The sequence below is a fragment of the Setaria viridis genome, chromosome 8 (genome assembly GCF_005286985.2).
Source record: "Setaria viridis chromosome 8, Setaria_viridis_v4.0, whole genome shotgun sequence".
NCBI classification, from domain to species: domain Eukaryota; kingdom Viridiplantae; phylum Streptophyta; class Magnoliopsida; order Poales; family Poaceae; genus Setaria; species Setaria viridis.
Window position 1 is genome coordinate 37,571,190 of NC_048270.2, and position 18,073 is coordinate 37,589,262.

Here is an 18,073-nt window from a genome sequence, read left to right on the forward strand (position 1 = left end):
TGGGTCTGTCTCAAAATGTAGTCTCGTTCATAAAAGTATGCATTTTCTATTTATCAATATATTTTTTAAATATTACTATTTAGCTTCTTCTAAATATCATTTATTTAAAAATAGAGTAGGTATTAAGTCAAGCTTGACTAAAGTGAGTAACTGAACATATATATAGTGGCAAAAACAACAAACACATTTACAGAATAATTGAGACAAAAGTGAAACAATGAGAAGTTCGGCAGAGAATTCACATACACAATTTACCAAGATAATATAACAACATCACAATTTTTTTTAATAGAACTTCCATGATACTGTAGGTACATACAAACGGGCCAACCGTTAATTCAGAATACGAAATTAAATCACACCAGCTAATCCAGCCACTATACTCACTTAAAAAAAGGAAACGAAGGCGCAAAACCTAATGCTTGTGGTGGCAGCCATGGTCACAGCCACCGGACTCGGAGCTGGAGCTGGAGTCCGAGTCCGATCCGCCATCGGACCCCGACCCTCCCAAGGCCCTCACCACCTCGGCGGCGGAGACGACGATCGCCGCCGCCAGCGAGAGGTAGACGGCGATGTGCACCTGGCTGCAGAAGTTGCTGCTGCTGCCGGCGGCGCTCCCCGTGCAGACGCTGACGCGCTTGCCGTACGCGGAGCAGTAGGACATGTCGGCGCCGGCGGCGAACGCGGCCCCCGTGGCGGAGTAGAGCAGCGCCGGCACGGCGGCGGCGAGCAGAGGCATGAGCACCTTGGCCTTCTTTCCCTTGCCCTTCTTCCACACGCACAGGACGATGGCGATGGCCTCGAGGAACGCGGCGATGGCGGCGGCGCCGACGAGGTAGACGAAGGGCGGGTAGTCGCTGTATGTCACGGTGCGGGGGCGCGCGCCGTAGGCGGCGTAGATGGTGCACTGGCTCGCCGTGGACATGAGCACCGCCGCCGCCACCGCCAGGCCCATGCCCACGATGCGGCAGGCGATGCTCACCGCCATCGCGCACTTGGATTCCTTCTTCTCCTCGTCATGCATGATTGCTACCAACCGATGGACGAGCCAAGCTAGAGGAAGAAGATGAGGTTGCGAGAGGTTGGGTGTTGACTTGCGAGCTTGGGAGTTGCATTGAGAGATGGTAGATGTATATATACATATATGCGAATTCGATGACAAGGAACAAGTGGATGACGAGACGAAGAGAGGGTAATGACTTGGCATCTAATATTCTCACTTGTTTTTGGTAGTTACAGATGATCTCGATGATTGGAGGCTTGTTTACTCTCACCAAATCACTTAGTTTTTGTGCCTAACCAACAATTTTCTTTAGGTTATGTGAGCATTAGCAATGATTAGATTCCATGTGGTTAATGCGTACATTGTCATGGGCCTAGCTCTGCACCGAATTGATGGATTAATCAGCAGGATCAGTAATATTTTCATGGGCCTAGCCCAGCACTTGGTTCCCTCCCTCCTCAAGTGACGGCCCAGACGGCCCAGCAGACCAACCCTCATTTTGGTTGTCGTAACGTGCAGGTTAGGGCCTCACACAGCTTCTGGTCCAGTCTACTTTGAAACCATTTTCTTACTAACAGTAAAATTTGCAGAGCTACATGTCTTTTGCCAAAACCATCACAGTAATACTAATAATAGAATTTAGGCAAAACGAATACAAAGGACTTTCTCTGTGGTTGTAATGTGGTCACTGAACTTTTAAAAGCCTCTCTCAAAACATCTACCAAAAAAGTTCATAAAATTTAGAATGAAGACAGACAAGTTCTTCACGAGGATGTACATAATACATACAAATAGTCCACCAAGTGATTACTAATTACAAATTGTGGTAAATAAATCACTGAATAATCACACAAAAACAAATATAATTACAAATCTTGATTTCTCAAAATGAAGGAACCTGCTAATGCTTGGAATGGCACCCATGCCCACAGACGGACTCCGAGTCTGAGTCTGAGTCCGAGTCCGAGCTGGAGCTGCGGCCGCCACCGCTGCTCGCCGCCCACTCGGCGAGCGACACGGCCACGGCGGCGGTGAGCGAGAGCCACATGGACACGTGCACCTGCGCGCAGAAGCGTCCGCCGACGCTGCTGGCGCAGACGCTGAGGCGCCGCCCGCTGGGCTCCATGTAGTAGTAGATGTCCCAGCCGGCGCCGAACGCCGCGCCGGCCGCGGTGTAGAGCAGCGCCGGCGCGGCGGCGGCGAACAGCGGCATGAGCGCCGCCCTGGCCTTCTTGATGCTCTTGCCCTTCTTGCACACGCAGAGGAAGATGGCGACCGCCTCCAGGGCCGCGGCGATGGAGGCCGCCACCACCAGGTAGACGAAGGCGGGGAAGTCGCGGTAGGTCACGGTGCGCGGGCGCGCGCCGTAGTCTGCGTAGATCGTGCACTGGCTCGCCGTGGCCATGATCGCCGCCGACGCCACCGCCAGCCCCATGCCGGCGATGCGGAAGACGAGGCTGACCGGGTTCTGCCACTTTGCGCCCCCCGACTTCTTCTTCTCGTTGCACATGGTCATCTCGCTGCGAGCTGATGAAGGCTTTGCGTTGACGGCAGACATGCATTTGTATATATACACACACACACATGTACGTGGCGAGTTGATGGTAAAGAAACATGTAACTGGAAGTTGCATCTCTCTTGTATAATTCTTGGAGACCAATTGAGAAGCATGCTCATGCTCAACTAACGTGTTAGCTCGTTCTGACCACTTCGTACTACTAGTTTATTTTTGTCCATAGTACTGAACTGATAGTTTCTTTTTCTCCGTACTGAACTGGCATCTAATCTCACTTGTTTCAAGTGGTTACAAAAGCTGATCATTGGTGTTTCGGAACAAAACAAAATGTCTGTTTTACTCACTCACTTGTTTAATTTTCTGCTGAGACAATAGTTGAGAGTACGATGAATGATTAGATTCCATGATTAATTCCTAGGGGATTTTCTGTCTTTTTTGCTTGAAATCGACATAGTTCCTTCTCTCTTTTTTTTAGCGGGTAAAAAAATCGACGTAGTTCCTTTAATTGAAGTGCAAAGATTGAATCAACGGTAATTGAATTTGTTACAAACATTAAAAGCCGAGTGCTTCTATTCTTGCTTCTCTTAATTCCGAACTGATTTGGTCATTTGAATGCCGAATGCGTTCAATTTCGTTGAGTGGTTTGAGTACTAGAATGCCTTCAATATGATGCGTACTGTGATGGGCTGGACCCACCACATATAATTACGTGCATCGTCGATCCTCACTCAACTGACTGACTGACACGGCCCAGTATATTGTGGCACAACACTTTTGGCCCAGTACAAGTTGCCTCCAGCCTTTTCTTTTCTAGAGCACCATGTCTTTTGGGACAACACAATTTTAATTTGTCGAGCTACACGTACAACATTCTTTTGGATGAACTACACGAGTTCACTACTCTTTTTTATTTTCATACATAAAACATCCTGTTTTATAAAAAAAAAAAGACCAGCTTCCAAATGGTTCCGAAACCCATGCCGACTTACGTGGGTCCACATGTCAGTGGTCTCAGCAGGTACGAGTGGCGCATGCACACCCCCAAGCCCCAATGTAGTGTCGTGAAGCTAGCTAGCTAGCTTCTCTCTCAAGCGCTTATGGTTCCGCCGCCGTCGACATAGACGACTTGGCCGGTGACGTAGGAGGCCGCCGGCGTGCAGAGGAACGACACCACGGATGCCACCTCCGCTGGCTGCCCCCTCCGCCGTAATGGAATCTTCTGCTCGTACTTTTCCAAGGTCTCCTTACCTACCTGTACGTGTCAACGTACTCGATCATCAAGATATATGTAAATCCCTAATAATCGTGAATAATGGACATTATATATTTGTATATATGTAAATGTATGAATTGTCCGTACGCCTTTGCTCATGTCGGTCTCGATCAGGCCTGGCGCGACACAGTTCACACGAACATTATCGCGGGCCCACTCGGCAGCCAGGCTTCTTGTCAGCTGGTTCATTCCACCTGCAGATGGAAGGGCTAGTAACCATGCATGGGAGAAAAAAGAAATCCACATACAAATATGTAACAATAAAATTTGTTGTGCTCCAAGTTACGTTAGTTCCAAATATGTAACAATAAAATAGATATTTTTTCCCTGAGAAATTGAAGTAATGTTTCCTCATTCAAGACGAGAAAATCTTGAAAATAATAATGAAATAAGTAATAGACACCCTGTTAGATGTATGCGGTCAAACCTATCCTTAAAAATTGTTTATATTCAAATATATAATAATTATACTTGTAATTTGTTATCTAGGAACATACTTACAAAATACCATTTTTTTAATCTATTTCTGTATGCATGTTACTGTTGAAATAATGGGCCTAGCCCATAAGGAATTTCAGAATTTCAAATAAATCTCAAAGGCCCATGTGGGCAAGAGGTGGAGTGGTACAAGTCTTTAGTCCCACATTGCTAGTGGAGGGGAGGGATGACCAACTTAAATATGGAAGTTGTCTCCACTCCTCCAAGCTATGTGTGTGGGGAGGGAAGAAGAGCTCCACACGCGCATGCTCGCACGCCACGCCGGGCCGGGCGAAGGGCGCGGGCGCGCAGAACCTGCGTGAATAGTCCGCCGAAATCCGGCCCCTCACCTTGCGGGGGCACAGCTTCCTTTTGCCGTTTTTTTTGGTTACTTGGTCTTTAAGTCGTGCACCGGTGCACCGGCGATTGGGAGAGCAGGTCTCCGGAACCGTCGTCTTCAGCGATCCTGCACCGGGAGAGGGCGAATAAGGTTTTTGGGAAGCGCTCTGCGCGACTGCTCGATCGCTTCCTCCGCTTCGTCAAGTTCTTCGTCGACTCCTTCACCACGGCTCGTCTACCTCTTCGTCGCTCGGGCCTCACTCGCCGTCGCGAACAACGTCAGGCTGCTGATCGTCGTCGGCTGCTGTACCCAGTAGTCGTCCAGGAGCTGGTCTTCATCAAGAAAGAAACGTACGATCTCTTAACTCAAATTATGTCTTCCATACTAGCTATTATGATCTGTTGCAGTCTGATAGCACTGGATAGTATGGTAGAATGCGTGATTCTATTTACAATGATAGACTTGTCTAGATCTTGCGTAGACATGTCTAGTTTAATCTGCTGTCTGTTCATCGTATTCATGATTTATTTCTGAATTAAATTAAAACAAAAAGTGCTTATATATCCAACAGTTACTACAGAAACTGATAGTTAATGTGAACTAGCACAACAATTTTGATAAATTACCAACAATATCATTCTCAACAAACATATTGTTACCAGCTAGCATATATCCGTTGGACAAGTAACACAAGACTATAAACTGAAACAAAAATTATTGGAAAAGACTGTCGCTCAATTAATGATGTGCATGTATGTGAGTGCCTGCGTGTTCTACCATAAAAAAAATTCATACTAATATAACTAAAAGGTATGTTTTAAAGTTTGGGTCAATTATGTATAGAGCCTTGTTGAGTGTCCTTATTACCACTTTTCTAGTTCTTTTTCTCGTTGCTAAGTATAAATCCGTGCCAGTGTCAGTACAGAGTTTAGCATGGTACTACCTTTGGCTATGCTGTAAAGCGTGAGTTCTGGGAGGGCCATGACACTGGCAATGGAGGAGATGTGGACGATGCTTCCACCACCGGCAATGGAGGTTTTGAGGAGGAGAGGGTGCGCGAGCTGGCTGAGGTGGAAGCACGACTCCAGGTTGGTCGCCATGAGCCGCGAGTAGTCCTCCGCCGTGAACTCCATCGCCGGCTTGCTGATCAACTGGGCCGCATTGTTCACCTGCCACTCATACACATTATACATGCCTGTTCTCATGAAGGTGTTGACAAAAGAGAAGAAAAGAAAAAAAAAAGTCTTACTAGGATGTCGAGCTTGCCGGCGAAGGTGTCCCTGACCGTGTCCATGAGCTTCTCCCTGTCGGCGCGCACGCCGACGTCGCAGACGGAGACGGTGACGGTGAGCCCCTTCTCCTCCCACCTCCGGCGGCACTCCTCCAGCTCCGCCGCGTTGCGGGAGCACGTGTGCACCCGCGCGCCGAACGCCGCCAGCTCCTCAACGATCGCGTGCCCGATGCCCTTGCTCCCGCCGGTGACCAGCGCCGTCGCGCCGGCGAGGCTCCACCTCTCGCCGCTGCCGGCGGTCGCCATGTATAAGGTCTCTCGCTCTGTGCGGACAGTCGTTGGGGAGCTTTGTCCACTATGCTAATGGTGGCATATGAATTATGTATGGCAATGGACGGATTGGACTACACCTGTGTGTGTGGTCGATGGGTGCCACGTCGGCAACAGTTGGAGCTCCCTCCTCCAAAGGATGCCCGATGGTCCATGTGTTCGTCCTCCACAAGTAGCATGAGGATTAGATTTCTTTTTTTCTTTTTTCTTTTGGCGAGAAATGAGGATTAGATTTCTCAAATGTGCAAGTGTTTAATAGACAATTATATGTTGGCCCTCCACACACACACACTTCGGGAGGAAAAAAAAAACGTGCACATGCACACCACATACACCAGAGACAAGAGCCAGCGGTCCATGTGCTCGTCTGTTCTAACAGACGCCACACGTATACCCAAAGGCTACACGGACTCCATCTATCTAAAGCTACTTCGTCGATTGCCAGGAAGGAGGAGATCGAGATCACGATCTCAAGACGAAAATGACGTTATTAATTGGTTTATCTCACTATCGGAAAACGAAAATGACGATTGACCTTTAGTGCCGGTTTCCAAACGGGATGGCATTCCTAGCACGTTCCAAACGAAAACGATTGACCTTTAGTGCCGGTTTTCCAAACGAAAACGACTCAGGCCCCCCCGGTCCGCGTCGTCCCAAGCACGTTTAAGGCCGACACATCGACGCACCATTTTTATTGTCTCTATCGGCAACGAGAGAAGTGCAATGAATAGTGTTCAGCCATGTGTGGTGGCAGGAGTATGCTGGACTGTTTGAAGGGCCTCCTATTATTCTACCGGCTGGCCTATACACGCATTATATGTCTCTTGTACTATTTCCGTTTCAGATTGTAGATCGTTTTACTTTTTTAGATTTGTAGCTTTCGCTATGCAACTAAATATACTCTATGTCTAAATGCATAGAAAAACTATATATGTATCTAGAATTACTGAACTTGCTCTAAGTGTGTTTGCTGAGGTTACTACTACGTAGTCTTTGTATATGATCTTAATAATATTCACCAACAGACACTGGAACTATGTTAATCCTAATAGAGTGCTTATGGTACGATGCTGAACCAATTTTCTCTCTTATTTTTTTTTCCAAATTTGTTATCCTTCTTAATCCGTTATTGGTCGCTAAAGCCTTTGCTGCTCTGTCATGTCATCTTACGTACCCCATGCCTTTGCTGCCGCCGGTGACCGCGCCGGCCAGGCTGCACCTCTCGCCGGCAGCCATAACCATCTTTTTTTTAAAAAAAAATCAGTGTTCAACAACATATAATGTGCTGTGATGCCAGTTTACCACTACACATATTGGACTTGTTTAGATCGAGATTCGGCAGGCAGCTTGCCGGCCAGGCAACGATTTCAGCCCCAGGCGACCAAAATCGGACACCTGAGAGCGCTGACTGAACCAGGCAGCTCCGATCAGACCCAAAGCAAACATGCCCATTTATACTGCGGAGGTAAGCTAGCAGTTAACATGAAATACCAGCAGAGTCGTAACAAACAGAGATGATGCGACTATCCGATCCAGGCCAGTTGGTACTGCTACAGTTGAAACCAACGGGGATGCGTGCAGGAAAGAAAAACGTAATCCACGTAGGCATGTACTGGTGAAAGCCACGCGTGTAGATGCTAGCCGTTCCTTCTGTTCGTCGTGTTCTCTATTGGTGGCGTCGATCAAGAGCCATCGTGGAATGTCTGGCCAGTGCTGATCGACTGGCTGGTTGATCTGGGTGTTTAATTTCCTTTTGTGTGCCATTGGTTCTTCGTCGCTGATTAGCTACTCAAGCGCTTATAGTTCGACCACCGTCAACACAGATGACTTGACCAGTGACTTAGGAGGCTACTAGCATACACAGGAATGAGACCACGGATGCCACCTCTGCTGCCTCCGCGCTCCGCCCCAACGGGATTCGCGACAATACTTGCTCCAGGATGTCTGGTCCTAACTGTTATCTCCATGTCAGTTAGCAGGTAGGAGCAATGGAATTCTATAGTTCAAGTAAAGGTAATATATATCACAGTAAAATGGAAAAAATGCATAACAATAAAGACAAGAGAAAATGGAAAACAACTCGAGTCCATGGCGTCGGTCTCATGTACACGTACGTCTCTGGTCATGTCAGTCGCGACGAGGCATGGTGCAACGCAATTCACACGAATGTTATGGCAGGCCCACTCGGCAGCCAAGCTTTCTTGTGAGCTGGTGTGCATCCTCCTGTGGGAAAAAAGTTAACGATCTAAGAAATTTACTTGTGTGAAACTTCTTTTGTGCCCGAACCAAAATGGCAAATAGTCCTGCAAGTTACTACATCTACTGAAAAATAGTCCTGCAGGTTGGTCGCCATGAGACGCGAGTAGTCCTCCGCCGTGCACTCCACCGCTGGCTTGAAGTTCAGCTGCCCCGCGTTATTCACCTGCAGTACATCCATCATGAACACATTTCATCGTGTAATTCATTGTTGATTTGCACCTATGCTTACAAGGATGTCGAGCTTGCCGGCGAAGGTGTCCTTCACCGTGCCGATCGATGAGGGCCTCCCTGTCGCCGCGCACGCCGACGTCGCAGGAGGAGACGGTGACCTGCAAGCCCTTCTCGGCCCACCGCCGGCGGCACTCCTCCAGCTCCGCCGCGCTGCGGGAGCACGTGTGCGCACGCGCGCTGAACGCCGCCAGCTCTTCCACGATGGCGTGCCCGATCCCCGTGCTGCCGCCGGTGACCAGCGCCGTCGCGCCCGCCAAGCTCCGTCTCTCCTTGCCGACCGCTGCCATGTCTTCTCTGTTCGAGCAGTGCTCGATCTTGCGACGCCACGCACTGCACCTGTACGCATGCTTATATCGCCAAGGTCAAGATGAGTTAGTCAAAGGTTTATGTGTGAAGAATTTGAAAAGGGATAATGGAGTACTAGGAGAGGTAGCAAATAGAGTACGCTTCCAGCTTTGTCCCGTGTGTTCGTGCTGTCCGACACGAGCCACTCATCTTCGCAGCCGAAAGGATCAGGGTTGACTGATGAGTGGTCGATCTGGTTTTACACTCCCTGTCAACGATTTGGTAAAAGATTCTAAACGCAATCAAGATGGTTATACATACTCCTAGCTCGAAATTTAGAGGTAGAGGTTTACGTAATAGTCGTTTTCTATTTTTTTTAGAAATTTTTAAATAAATCTTGGCGACAAAGTCAACTCCAGTATTACTCAATGAATTCAAAGCCACCGGATACAAGGAGATCACAATCCATGGTATATACAAAAGCCATTTTCTAAACTTTCAAGAAAATTAAGCTCGGTGACGACGTCAACTTCCGTCTTAATTATATGGAAGTTCTTCAAAGAGTAAAATACATGTGCAGAGTAAAATACATGAGCGGTTCCTGAACTTGTCATAAGGTGTCATCTATGTCCCTAAACTGTCAAAATACATTTTCAGGTCCATGAACTTATCTCAAGATGCCATCCGAGAACCTAAACTCTCAAAACACATTTTTAGCTCCTCCAACTTGTCTTAGGGTGTCATCCGAATCTTAAACTCTCAAAGTGCATTTTAAGATCCCCAATCAAGCGCCAAGTAATACATGCATGATCACTAGCATAAGGTGGTTGCAAAGGCAACGAGCGAGGAGGAAGCATTGCCATCAGTGGCAGGTGACAAGTTTCAAGATTTGACAATGTATTTTGAAAGTTTAGGAATCCGGATGAAACCCGAGGACAAGTTTAGGAGTCTAAATATGCACTTTGAGACTTTAGTGACTCCGATGACACCTTGAGATAAGTTCATGGACCTGAAAATGCTTTTTAAGAGTTTATGAACCTAGATGACATCATGGTACAAGTTTAGGAATAGCCGGTGTATTTTACTCTTTTTCAAAGAATGCATGGCTACATGATACACTGGAGATCAGGATCTCCAATAATGGAGGATGTTATTACATCTACACCCTTGGAAGTTTTATGTGTAACTTGGTACTTAGCAGCTCAACTTATGGTCCGGCCGCCGTCGATGCGAATGTCTTGGCCGGTGATGTAGGAAGCCGCCGGCATACAGAGGAATGACACCACGGAGGCAACCTCCTTGGGCTCGCCACTCCGGGCCATGGGACCCCGTGAAATCTCTTGCTCTATAGTCTCCGGTTCCACCTGTCAAGTTGTCAACTCCAAACAGATTTGGAGAAAGCGAATTAATAAATTTCATCAATTGTCCATTAGACAATTACTAATCTACTACTAATGAGAATAGCTGTATTTTTCTAAACCATTTTTATGATTTAAAGAAGAGATTCTATTAATCAGTCGACTTATCGGTCTATACATGTAATTTTTTAGCAAAAAATTGCCAGACTTATGATAGTAATGTTTTGCCAAAGAAAAAAAAATGGTCCGGAAGATGGATTTGATACGCAGCTGTTTGCATTGTTCTGGAGATAAAATTTTCTAATTAACTTGCATCCTCATGGAGTTTTTCTTTTTGAAAACCATGAAAGAAAATTTAATTACTTCCCCTACTTTATATGCCATTTCTAGGAGCAATTAGATGGCCATTTCAACACAACTGTTAGAAAAGTTACCGACTTCTGGGGTAAAAATCTTTCAATAAATGGACAATATGGATAAGTTGATGATTCCGTTCCCTGTCTAGTTGACACGCACCTGTTTGAGTATATCAGTTGTGACAAGGCCTGGGGCAACACAGTTCACACGAATCTTGTCCTGCGCCCACTCGACAGCCAGGCTTCTTGTAAGCTGGTTCATTCCTCCTGCACGTACGCTAGAATTCTGTCAAGAACATATAATCTTTTCTTGTGTATAAGACACATAGTTTATGGAAATAATTTACATATATTCATGGAGAGTTTGAGAATTCCTCCTTTGCCGTAATTAGTTTTGTCTGACTCTTATGTTTCATTCCAAACAAAATAAAGTCTGATGTTGTCTAGGATAAAAATGTAGCAAAGAAGAAGGTGTTAACCTTTGGATATGCAGTAGAGCACGAGCCCTGGGACCCCTACGTAGCTTGCGATGGAGGAGATGTTGACGACGCTTCCTCCTCCGGCGAGGGAGGCGTTGAGGAGGAGAGGATATGAGAGCTGGCTGAGATGGAAGCTCGACTCCAAGTTCGTCGCCATTACATGCGAGTACTCCTCCGCCGCGCACTCCGCCGCCGCCTTGAGCAGCAGCTGCCCGGCATTGTTGACCTGTACATTTGTTCATGGAAGATTCAGCGGTGGTTATTCCACCACTGGCCACTGTAAACAGCCTTGCCGTCGACCTTAGCTTACCAGGATGTCGAGCTTGCCATCGAAGACCTTCTTGACAGTGTCCATGAGCATTTCCCGGTCAGTGCGCATGGAGACATCGCAGACGGAGACGGTGACGACGAGCCCGTTCTCCGCCCACCGCCGGCGGCACTCCTCCAGCTCCGCCGCGTTCCGGGCGCACGTGTGCACCCGCGCGCCGAACCCAGCCAGCTCTTCGACGATCGCGTGCCCGATCCCCTTGCTGCCGCCGGTGACGAGCGCCGTCGCTCCGGCGAGGGTCCACCTCTCCTCTCGACTCCCGCCGGCAGCCGCCGCCATAGCCTGCTGCAAGTGCAACCAGCGGTTATTGATTACTGCCAAGTATGCTCAGAGCGTGTATGAGCGAGGTATTTAAGAAAGAAATCAACAGCATGGGCGCGAGTGATGATGACTGATTCTTCTTGGATCGGTAGACGGATGCTAAGATGCGTTGTGATGGCAGTAGCAGTTAGAGGCAACCTAAACGCCAACAAGTAGAGACACGGCGCACAAGAAGACGGCTACCGGCCTGCCGCCCTGCCGGCCAACGGCTGCTGGACTTTATTTGAAGATCGAGACCGGCCACAACAGCATATACATCGAGTAGAGGGATTGCTATTCGGAAGTTTTGAAGATCAAGAGTTTCTTGTTTTCAAGAAAGCAAGAGCTGAAAAGCAATAAAAGTAACTTTTCTTTGGAGAAAGGCAAGTATCCCTAACCATCCTTCTATCTACGCTTATTTACAAGAATATCTTGCATTAATTGGAACATGGAGTGACCACGTACAACCATAAGATCAACAGGCTCTGATCTTGACTAATTAATTAGAGACTCTAGTTTGTGATCATCTTACCAAAAGGGCAAGAGGGGCTCATATGTTGTGCGATGGCTTGTCCAGCCCAGGGGTGTACGCACCACTTGGGGGAGGGTTCATCCCCTTGGAAGAAAGCCTTAGCGGGTTATCACTTATTAGGGAACCTTTGTAAAGGTGTAATAGCGTCACTATAAAATCACACCTCGGTAGTGTGATAAGTAATTTGCACAGAATAGTTGGGTATAAAGTTCTTCTGAACTATTACGTGACTTGTGCACATGATCGATTAAAACTAAGGGTTCAAGTCAATCGATTGTTGAAAGTTTTGAGTCAATCGATTGTTCTCATGCATGATTCTTTTATTTTCTCGTAAATCATTGTGTCAATTGTATATGCGGTTGCTATTATTTGTCTGCGTATTTATTGGGCAAAGCTCTGATCATGTTGTTCAAACAAGATGAGGGATCAATTGGTTCATTAATGCTGCCCTATAATTCACGAATAAAAACACCGCAGTTGTTGGAGTCAATGGCAGAGCCAAATGAAGTAACAGCGAGGACTTGAGTGTTATCTTGTTCATAGGAGATGGTTAAGGTGGCCTTGGTTCTGATGAATGGTATGGGATACAAGGCATTGTTGGAACCACCGTACCGTCTGTGGAATATGTTGCAATGCCAGGAACAATCATGTGCATTAGGAAATGGGAAATTTTTGAGCGAAATCCTTTGGATAATAGATTGATAAATTGAAAGTAGATAAAAAAGATCACACAATCGATTTGATGGACGTAATTGCACACCAAATCCTCAGCACAATGCGCACGAGTGTATGACAACTATATGTATGCCTGCACAGCCGGGTTCACTAGGCATGTAGTATCGAGCTAAGCTATGGTGCGGCCACCGTCAACGCAGATGACCTGGCCGGACATGTAGGATGCTGCCGGCATGCACAGGAAGGCCACCATCGATGCCACTTCCTCCGGCTCACCGATCCTCCCCATGGGCAGCAGCGCCATCTCCTTCTTCACCAGCTCCGGGTCTATGGTCTCCTGCATGCTCAGAACACATTTAACATATACTATTAGGTTAATTATCATCATAATCTCACAAACATAACAATAATGCAATAAGAATTCTAGCTTCCAACTAACGAGAATCGACCAATGCATGGAGAAATACTATATATAGGTAACAGCTGGTTGATGTTAGGTAAGCTTACATCTCTGCTGATGTCAGTCTTGATTCCACCGGGTGCCACGCAATTGACACGGATGCCATCACGGGCCCATTCTGTGGCAAGGCTCCTGGTGAGCTGGTTCATGGCGCCCTTGGTCATGGAGTAGATACTGAGCGCTGGTAGCCCAATGAAACCGGCAACGGAGGAGATGTGGACCACGCTGCCGCCACTGCCACTGGCGAGGAGGAGCGGGTGCGCGAGCTGGCTGAGATGGAAGCAGGATTCGAGGTTGGTTGCCATGAACCGGGCGTAGTCGTCGCTTGTGCACTCCGTAGCGTTCTTGAACGTGCACTGTCCAGCGTTGTTCACCTGCACGCGTGCCTAGGAATTAGCAAATGTTTGGAGAGCTCTTCCTGAAAATGGTTCTCTGAGAAATATGATTATTATGTACGCAATCGTGATTCTTTACGATAAACTTTACAGAGAAGTGAATTAGGAGGGATCATCTCATTTCATTTCATGTAATCACTCACACGGAATCATTCTAGACTGATTCTAAACAAATTACTTCCTCCGTATCAAAATAATATTTGTCGCTATTAACTTTTGATCTCAATGTTCGACCATTTGTTTATTCAAAACCTTATGCATGTGACCTACTTTACCATCAAAAGTGTTTTAAACATGACTTAACTTTTCATATATTTGTAATAAATTTTTGTATAAGACGAATGGTTATGTTGCAAGAAAAGGCCAATAGCAACAAATATTTCGATAAGGTAGTACTATTTAGCAGAGCTTCCTCCTGAAAAACTATAGGGGGTCTACTAAACAGGCTCTTAGTTTATTTATTTAACTGATGACCGATTCATTGAGATTCAATCAAACGGTGATGATGCTTACAAGAATGTCAAGCTTGCCCCCGAAGGTGGCCTTGACGGTGTCCATGAGCCTTTCCCGGTCAGTACGCACGGAGACATCGCAGACGGAGACGGTGACGACGAGCCCGTCCGCCGCCCACCGCCGGCGGCACTCCTCCAGCTCCGCCGCGTTCCGGGCGCACGTGTGCACCCGCGCGCCGAACCCGGCCAGCTCTTCGACGATCGCGTGCCCGATCCCCTTGCTGCCGCCGGTGACGAGCGCCGTCGCTCCGGCGAGGGTCCACCTCTCCTCTCGACTCCCGCCGGCAGCCGCCGCCATAGCCTGCTGCAAGTGCAACCAGCGGTTCTTGATTACTGCCAAGTATGCTTAGAGCGTGTATGAGCGACGTATTTAAGAAAGAAATCAACAGCATGGGCGCGAGTGATGATGACTGATTCTTCTGTGATCGGTAGACGGATGCTAAGATGCGTTGTGATGGCAGTAGCAGTTAGAGGCAACCTAAACGCCAACAAGTAGAGATACGGCGCACAAGAGAAGACGTCTACCGGCCTGCCGCCCTGCCGTCCAACGGCTGCTGGACTTTATTTGAAGATCGAGACCGGCCACAACAGCATATACACTCCACTACCGGTAGCGGCCGGTTGAATTTTCACACCTTGTGTCCTTGTCTTAGTTTGCTGAGCTGAGATTGAAAATGATGTAGCATTGTATAACCAGGAGCGGTTTTCAATACTATATATGCTGCGGCACCTTTTTTATGTATATCTCATATTCCGTAACACGAAATTAACGCATATAAAAGTGTTTGCAGATATATATGATATGAATATAATTCTTCTAAATTTATTGGTCAAATTCTTAAGATCGATCGCTATTGGTCAAAGATTAAGAATTTTTAATATTGAAATGTATACATGTCCTACGAAAAGAAAAGGAGTATAAACTAGCAAGAACGATCGAGTTTTCATATTAACTCATTTTCAATCTTGATTCTCTACATGTGACAAAGGTCGGTAAATCAAGACAACAATATTGTCCGGCATAGAGATTCATATTGTGACAGACTTCAAATTTAAAATTTCCTCGGTTATTGTTTCTACCCTCTTTCTAATATGACGCATTATTCTCCAATTTTTCTTTCCCCATGAGTCTTCAATCTTTTTAGTAGAGTTCACAAACTACCAATATTTTGTGCTGCTAGGATCACAAATAGTTATAATCCTGTGAAGCTGGTCCACCAAGTAAAATTCACTCCTTTTGTCTAGTTATTAGTATGCTAGAAAAATTCAGACTTTACACAATTTGTTTTCTACTATTAAGGTCATACTACAGTGATCCATCATAATAGTTTATAGACATTATTTAATACATTGATCTTGTTCTGAATGTTAAGCAGTTGGTTCATCTCTATCTGCATATATTATGCACTGCCTGAAAGAGAACGTGGACGCAAATTAGAACTATACATATCGCCTCTGAGGCTCTGACCATACCATAGAAAAAAATTAGCACAATTATGTGAAGAGAAACACACACGACAAGTTGACTTAACTTTGTCGTGCGTTGAGCTGCTAATGTCAAAGATCTGCATTTATACAATGCATAATCACCTGAATATCTAATAATGGTAGGCAAGCAACACACATGTAATGAATAAATTAATTGGCAAGCTAGATTGGAAATTCAAGTCGTCAGCAAAATGTTGTGCACCCTGTCCATGTCTGAATCATCATCGGCATTGACATTAATTTCTTAAAGGAAAAATAAGTATTTCCTGAGTTCCATCAAAGCATAGGTCTGTCTGGGTGAATTCTCTCATTTTTTTTACTTCCAGAAATTAGGGTTATGTGGACCCTAAGAAGACTGTAATTACATCCCAAACTCTTAAATAAACTAGGAACAATAAATTCACTAAGAATACGCTAGACTGTCCATATCACTGGAAAGGTCTGGCGAGTACTTGTTTACAAGGTCATTTAAAATGCATGATTGTCTGACAAATTAACTTAGCAGTATGGGCCAGATAGTAAAAACAAAGGCAAAAATTTTATTCCCTTCGATTAGGATTATACAAAAGAAACAACCAATATAGCTAGCTTGAATATTTAGCTGAGGTGATTGTACATCCTTCGCACCAAGGGTACAGTCTGCATTAATGCATTATCAAATTAATCAATTCATATCGATCTTGTCCTTTTCTTTTCTATATGTAATAGCATGTAAATTTTTGGCAGTTGGAGGGTTTAAATGTCACTTGTTTTTACTATCCTTTCCATTGATGTTCTATATTTTCTGGCCCTTGTGTGTCAGAGGAACTAAAAAGTTGAATGAAAAGTTAAAATGATTTGGATTTCTAGTCCGCTACCTGTCATAAATAAAAGAATTATAGCGATTTGAGAGCTGTCCTTATCTCCTGAGGTGGTACTGATAAGTTGAACCTGACCAAGAAGAAAAACTACACTACCATCGACTTCTAAGATGGTCGTTGATCTGCCATTATAAGATTGTGAAATTCAAATAATAGTGAATTAATATATAGTCTCTGGTTGCATGCATAATATAATCTAGCTAAACATGAAATGCATGCATCAGATATTGAAAATTACACTAGTTTTTTTTCTAGATTAGTGTCCAGGTTTAACAAATTGTTTTTGCCAAGCGATGACATTTGAGCTAAAACCCAACGAAGAATGTTGGCTCTACACTGCACTACATGCATGGCCAGCAACTACATTGCAAAAAACAATCTGCTAGTGCCGTCCATGTCTTCTCTGTGCTTCAGGTCGAGATATTCATAAACTGCATCTGACCACGGATCAAAGCCAGATGACGGAAATTAACAAAACCCTAATGCACCATTGACTTGAGCCGATCGACCGTTGATCTGCCGATGTCAAGGGTATCTCAAATAATGAATCTCATGTATATTCTTTGGCTATCTGAGCTAAGAGTTCATGCCTATATCAGATGTTAAATGGTATGTCGGCAAGAAGAAGACTCTATATAAACTAGAAATTCTATAAGAGGAACATGGCAGGAGGATTGCCCGGCCGTCACTATCTTTGGGTGCATTCATATATCTTTGCAAGAAATTGACCTGCATATATGGTTACATCTAATCAGTCTACTGACCTTGTGAGGTGGCTAAGTTATAGTTATTAACTCCCATGAACATGATTAGCCTAGCTTTCGAAGTCACAACACACCTTGATACCAATCTGGTAGACTTGCATTGGGAGATACTATACACTGGTGTATATTAATGAATTATTTTGGGAGATACGGCACATATGGGTGTAGATACGCGATCTTTTTCATGGAGTAGTGGTGATCACATGCATCGAGATGTAGCCGAGTTTCTCTATTAAAAGCAGCAAATCAAAGTCAAATGATGTCGAAGATGCGTACGTGTCAGCGTGTGCCTTCCAGCTGACTCTTAATTAGCTAGCATATATGTTAGTTCTGGATTTGCCGTTTTAGTCAAAGTCCTGAATATTCTCTTTTCTTAGTAGGAGTCATGAGTCAACATACTAAGATAATTGCCCATTGGTTGGCTTAGTTGAAACAGAGCAAAACAGTACATATGCAGCCGCCTCCACACGCAGGAGAGAAAACTAATGGGAAATGGCCAAATCATTTCTAGTTTCACAAAAAAAAAATTCAGTAAGCCATGAATATGGTATTGTCGGAGATCAAGATGGCATTGGTAGGAGAATTGAAACCGAAAGTATCCAAGTAAAAACACATCAATAT

The 18,073-nt window shown here is 45.5% G+C and overlaps 5 protein-coding genes and 1 pseudogene across 5 annotated transcripts; all 6 read right to left on the reverse strand.

Moving 5' to 3' along the window:
- Window positions 1–260: 260 nt before the first annotated feature.
- On the reverse strand, window positions 261–1,149 carry LOC117834626 (CASP-like protein 1U3). Its single transcript, XM_034714164.2, has one exon. The coding sequence runs from the start codon at window positions 1,022–1,024 to the stop codon at window positions 416–418; it is 609 nt and encodes a 202-aa protein (XP_034570055.2). The 5' UTR covers window positions 1,025–1,149; the 3' UTR covers window positions 261–415.
- A 571-nt stretch (window positions 1,150–1,720) lies between these two features.
- On the reverse strand, window positions 1,721–2,535 carry LOC117834627 (CASP-like protein 1U4). The gene has a single exon (XM_072290162.1). It carries the CDS (start codon window positions 2,517–2,519, stop codon window positions 1,905–1,907), a length of 615 nt encoding a protein of 204 aa, XP_072146263.1. The 5' UTR covers window positions 2,520–2,535; the 3' UTR covers window positions 1,721–1,904.
- A 721-nt stretch (window positions 2,536–3,256) lies between these two features.
- On the reverse strand, window positions 3,257–6,314 carry LOC117866670 (noroxomaritidine/norcraugsodine reductase). The gene is made up of 4 exons (XM_034750946.2): window positions 5,859–6,314; window positions 5,553–5,778; window positions 3,880–3,986; window positions 3,257–3,771 (listed from the first exon to the last, which is right to left on the reverse strand). The coding sequence occupies exons 1-4, from the start codon at window positions 6,144–6,146 to the stop codon at window positions 3,607–3,609; spliced, it is 786 nt and encodes a 261-aa protein (XP_034606837.1). The 5' UTR covers window positions 6,147–6,314; the 3' UTR covers window positions 3,257–3,606.
- A 1,122-nt stretch (window positions 6,315–7,436) lies between these two features.
- LOC117866671 (tropinone reductase homolog At2g29150-like) lies at window positions 7,437–9,127 on the reverse strand (annotated as a pseudogene).
- Window positions 9,128–10,110: 983 nt separating this feature from the next.
- On the reverse strand, window positions 10,111–11,745 carry LOC117834161 (noroxomaritidine/norcraugsodine reductase). Its single transcript, XM_034713786.2, has 4 exons — window positions 11,449–11,745; window positions 11,139–11,364; window positions 10,820–10,926; window positions 10,111–10,309 (listed from the first exon to the last, which is right to left on the reverse strand). Exons 1-4 carry the CDS (start codon window positions 11,743–11,745, stop codon window positions 10,148–10,150), a joined length of 792 nt encoding a protein of 263 aa, XP_034569677.1. The 3' UTR covers window positions 10,111–10,147.
- Window positions 11,746–12,996: 1,251 nt separating this feature from the next.
- Window positions 12,997–14,890, reverse strand: LOC117833961 (noroxomaritidine/norcraugsodine reductase). The gene is made up of 3 exons (XM_072295604.1): window positions 14,342–14,890; window positions 13,481–13,807; window positions 12,997–13,310 (listed from the first exon to the last, which is right to left on the reverse strand). The coding sequence occupies exons 1-3, from the start codon at window positions 14,636–14,638 to the stop codon at window positions 13,143–13,145; spliced, it is 792 nt and encodes a 263-aa protein (XP_072151705.1). The 5' UTR covers window positions 14,639–14,890; the 3' UTR covers window positions 12,997–13,142.
- Between the last annotated feature and the right edge of the window lie 3,183 nt (window positions 14,891–18,073).

Bases quoted from the DNA above. Each gene is read 5' to 3' on its own strand.
- LOC117834626 (XM_034714164.2), bottom strand. From the start codon at position 1,024: ATGCATGACGAGGAGAAGAAGGAATCCAAGTGCGCGATGGCGGTGAGC.
- LOC117834627 (XM_072290162.1), bottom strand. From the start codon at position 2,519: ATGACCATGTGCAACGAGAAGAAGAAGTCGGGGGGCGCAAAGTGGCAG.
- LOC117866670 (XM_034750946.2), bottom strand. From the start codon at position 6,146: ATGGCGACCGCCGGCAGCGGCGAGAGGTGGAGCCTCGCCGGCGCGACG. The intron at 5,779-5,858 runs GTAAGACTTTTT...TATGAGTGGCAG, and splicing joins CCGGCAAGCTCGACATCCTA to GTGAACAATGCGGCCCAGTT. The intron at 3,772-3,879 runs GTACGGACAATT...TGACACGTACAG, and splicing joins AGACCGACATGAGCAAAGGC to GTAGGTAAGGAGACCTTGGA.
- LOC117834161 (XM_034713786.2), bottom strand. From the start codon at position 11,745: ATGGCGGCGGCTGCCGGCGGGAGTCGAGAGGAGAGGTGGACCCTCGCC. The intron at 10,927-11,138 runs GTTAACACCTTC...GCGTACGTGCAG, and splicing joins GCTCTACTGCATATCCAAAG to GAGGAATGAACCAGCTTACA. The intron at 10,310-10,819 runs GTGCGTGTCAAC...ACAACTTGACAG, and splicing joins CAACTGATATACTCAAACAG to GTGGAACCGGAGACTATAGA.
- LOC117833961 (XM_072295604.1), bottom strand. From the start codon at position 14,638: ATGGCGGCGGCTGCCGGCGGGAGTCGAGAGGAGAGGTGGACCCTCGCC. The intron at 13,808-14,341 runs GTAAGCATCATC...GCACGCGTGCAG, and splicing joins GGGGCAAGCTTGACATTCTT to GTGAACAACGCTGGACAGTG. The intron at 13,311-13,480 runs GTAAGCTTACCT...CTGAGCATGCAG, and splicing joins AGACTGACATCAGCAGAGAT to GAGACCATAGACCCGGAGCT.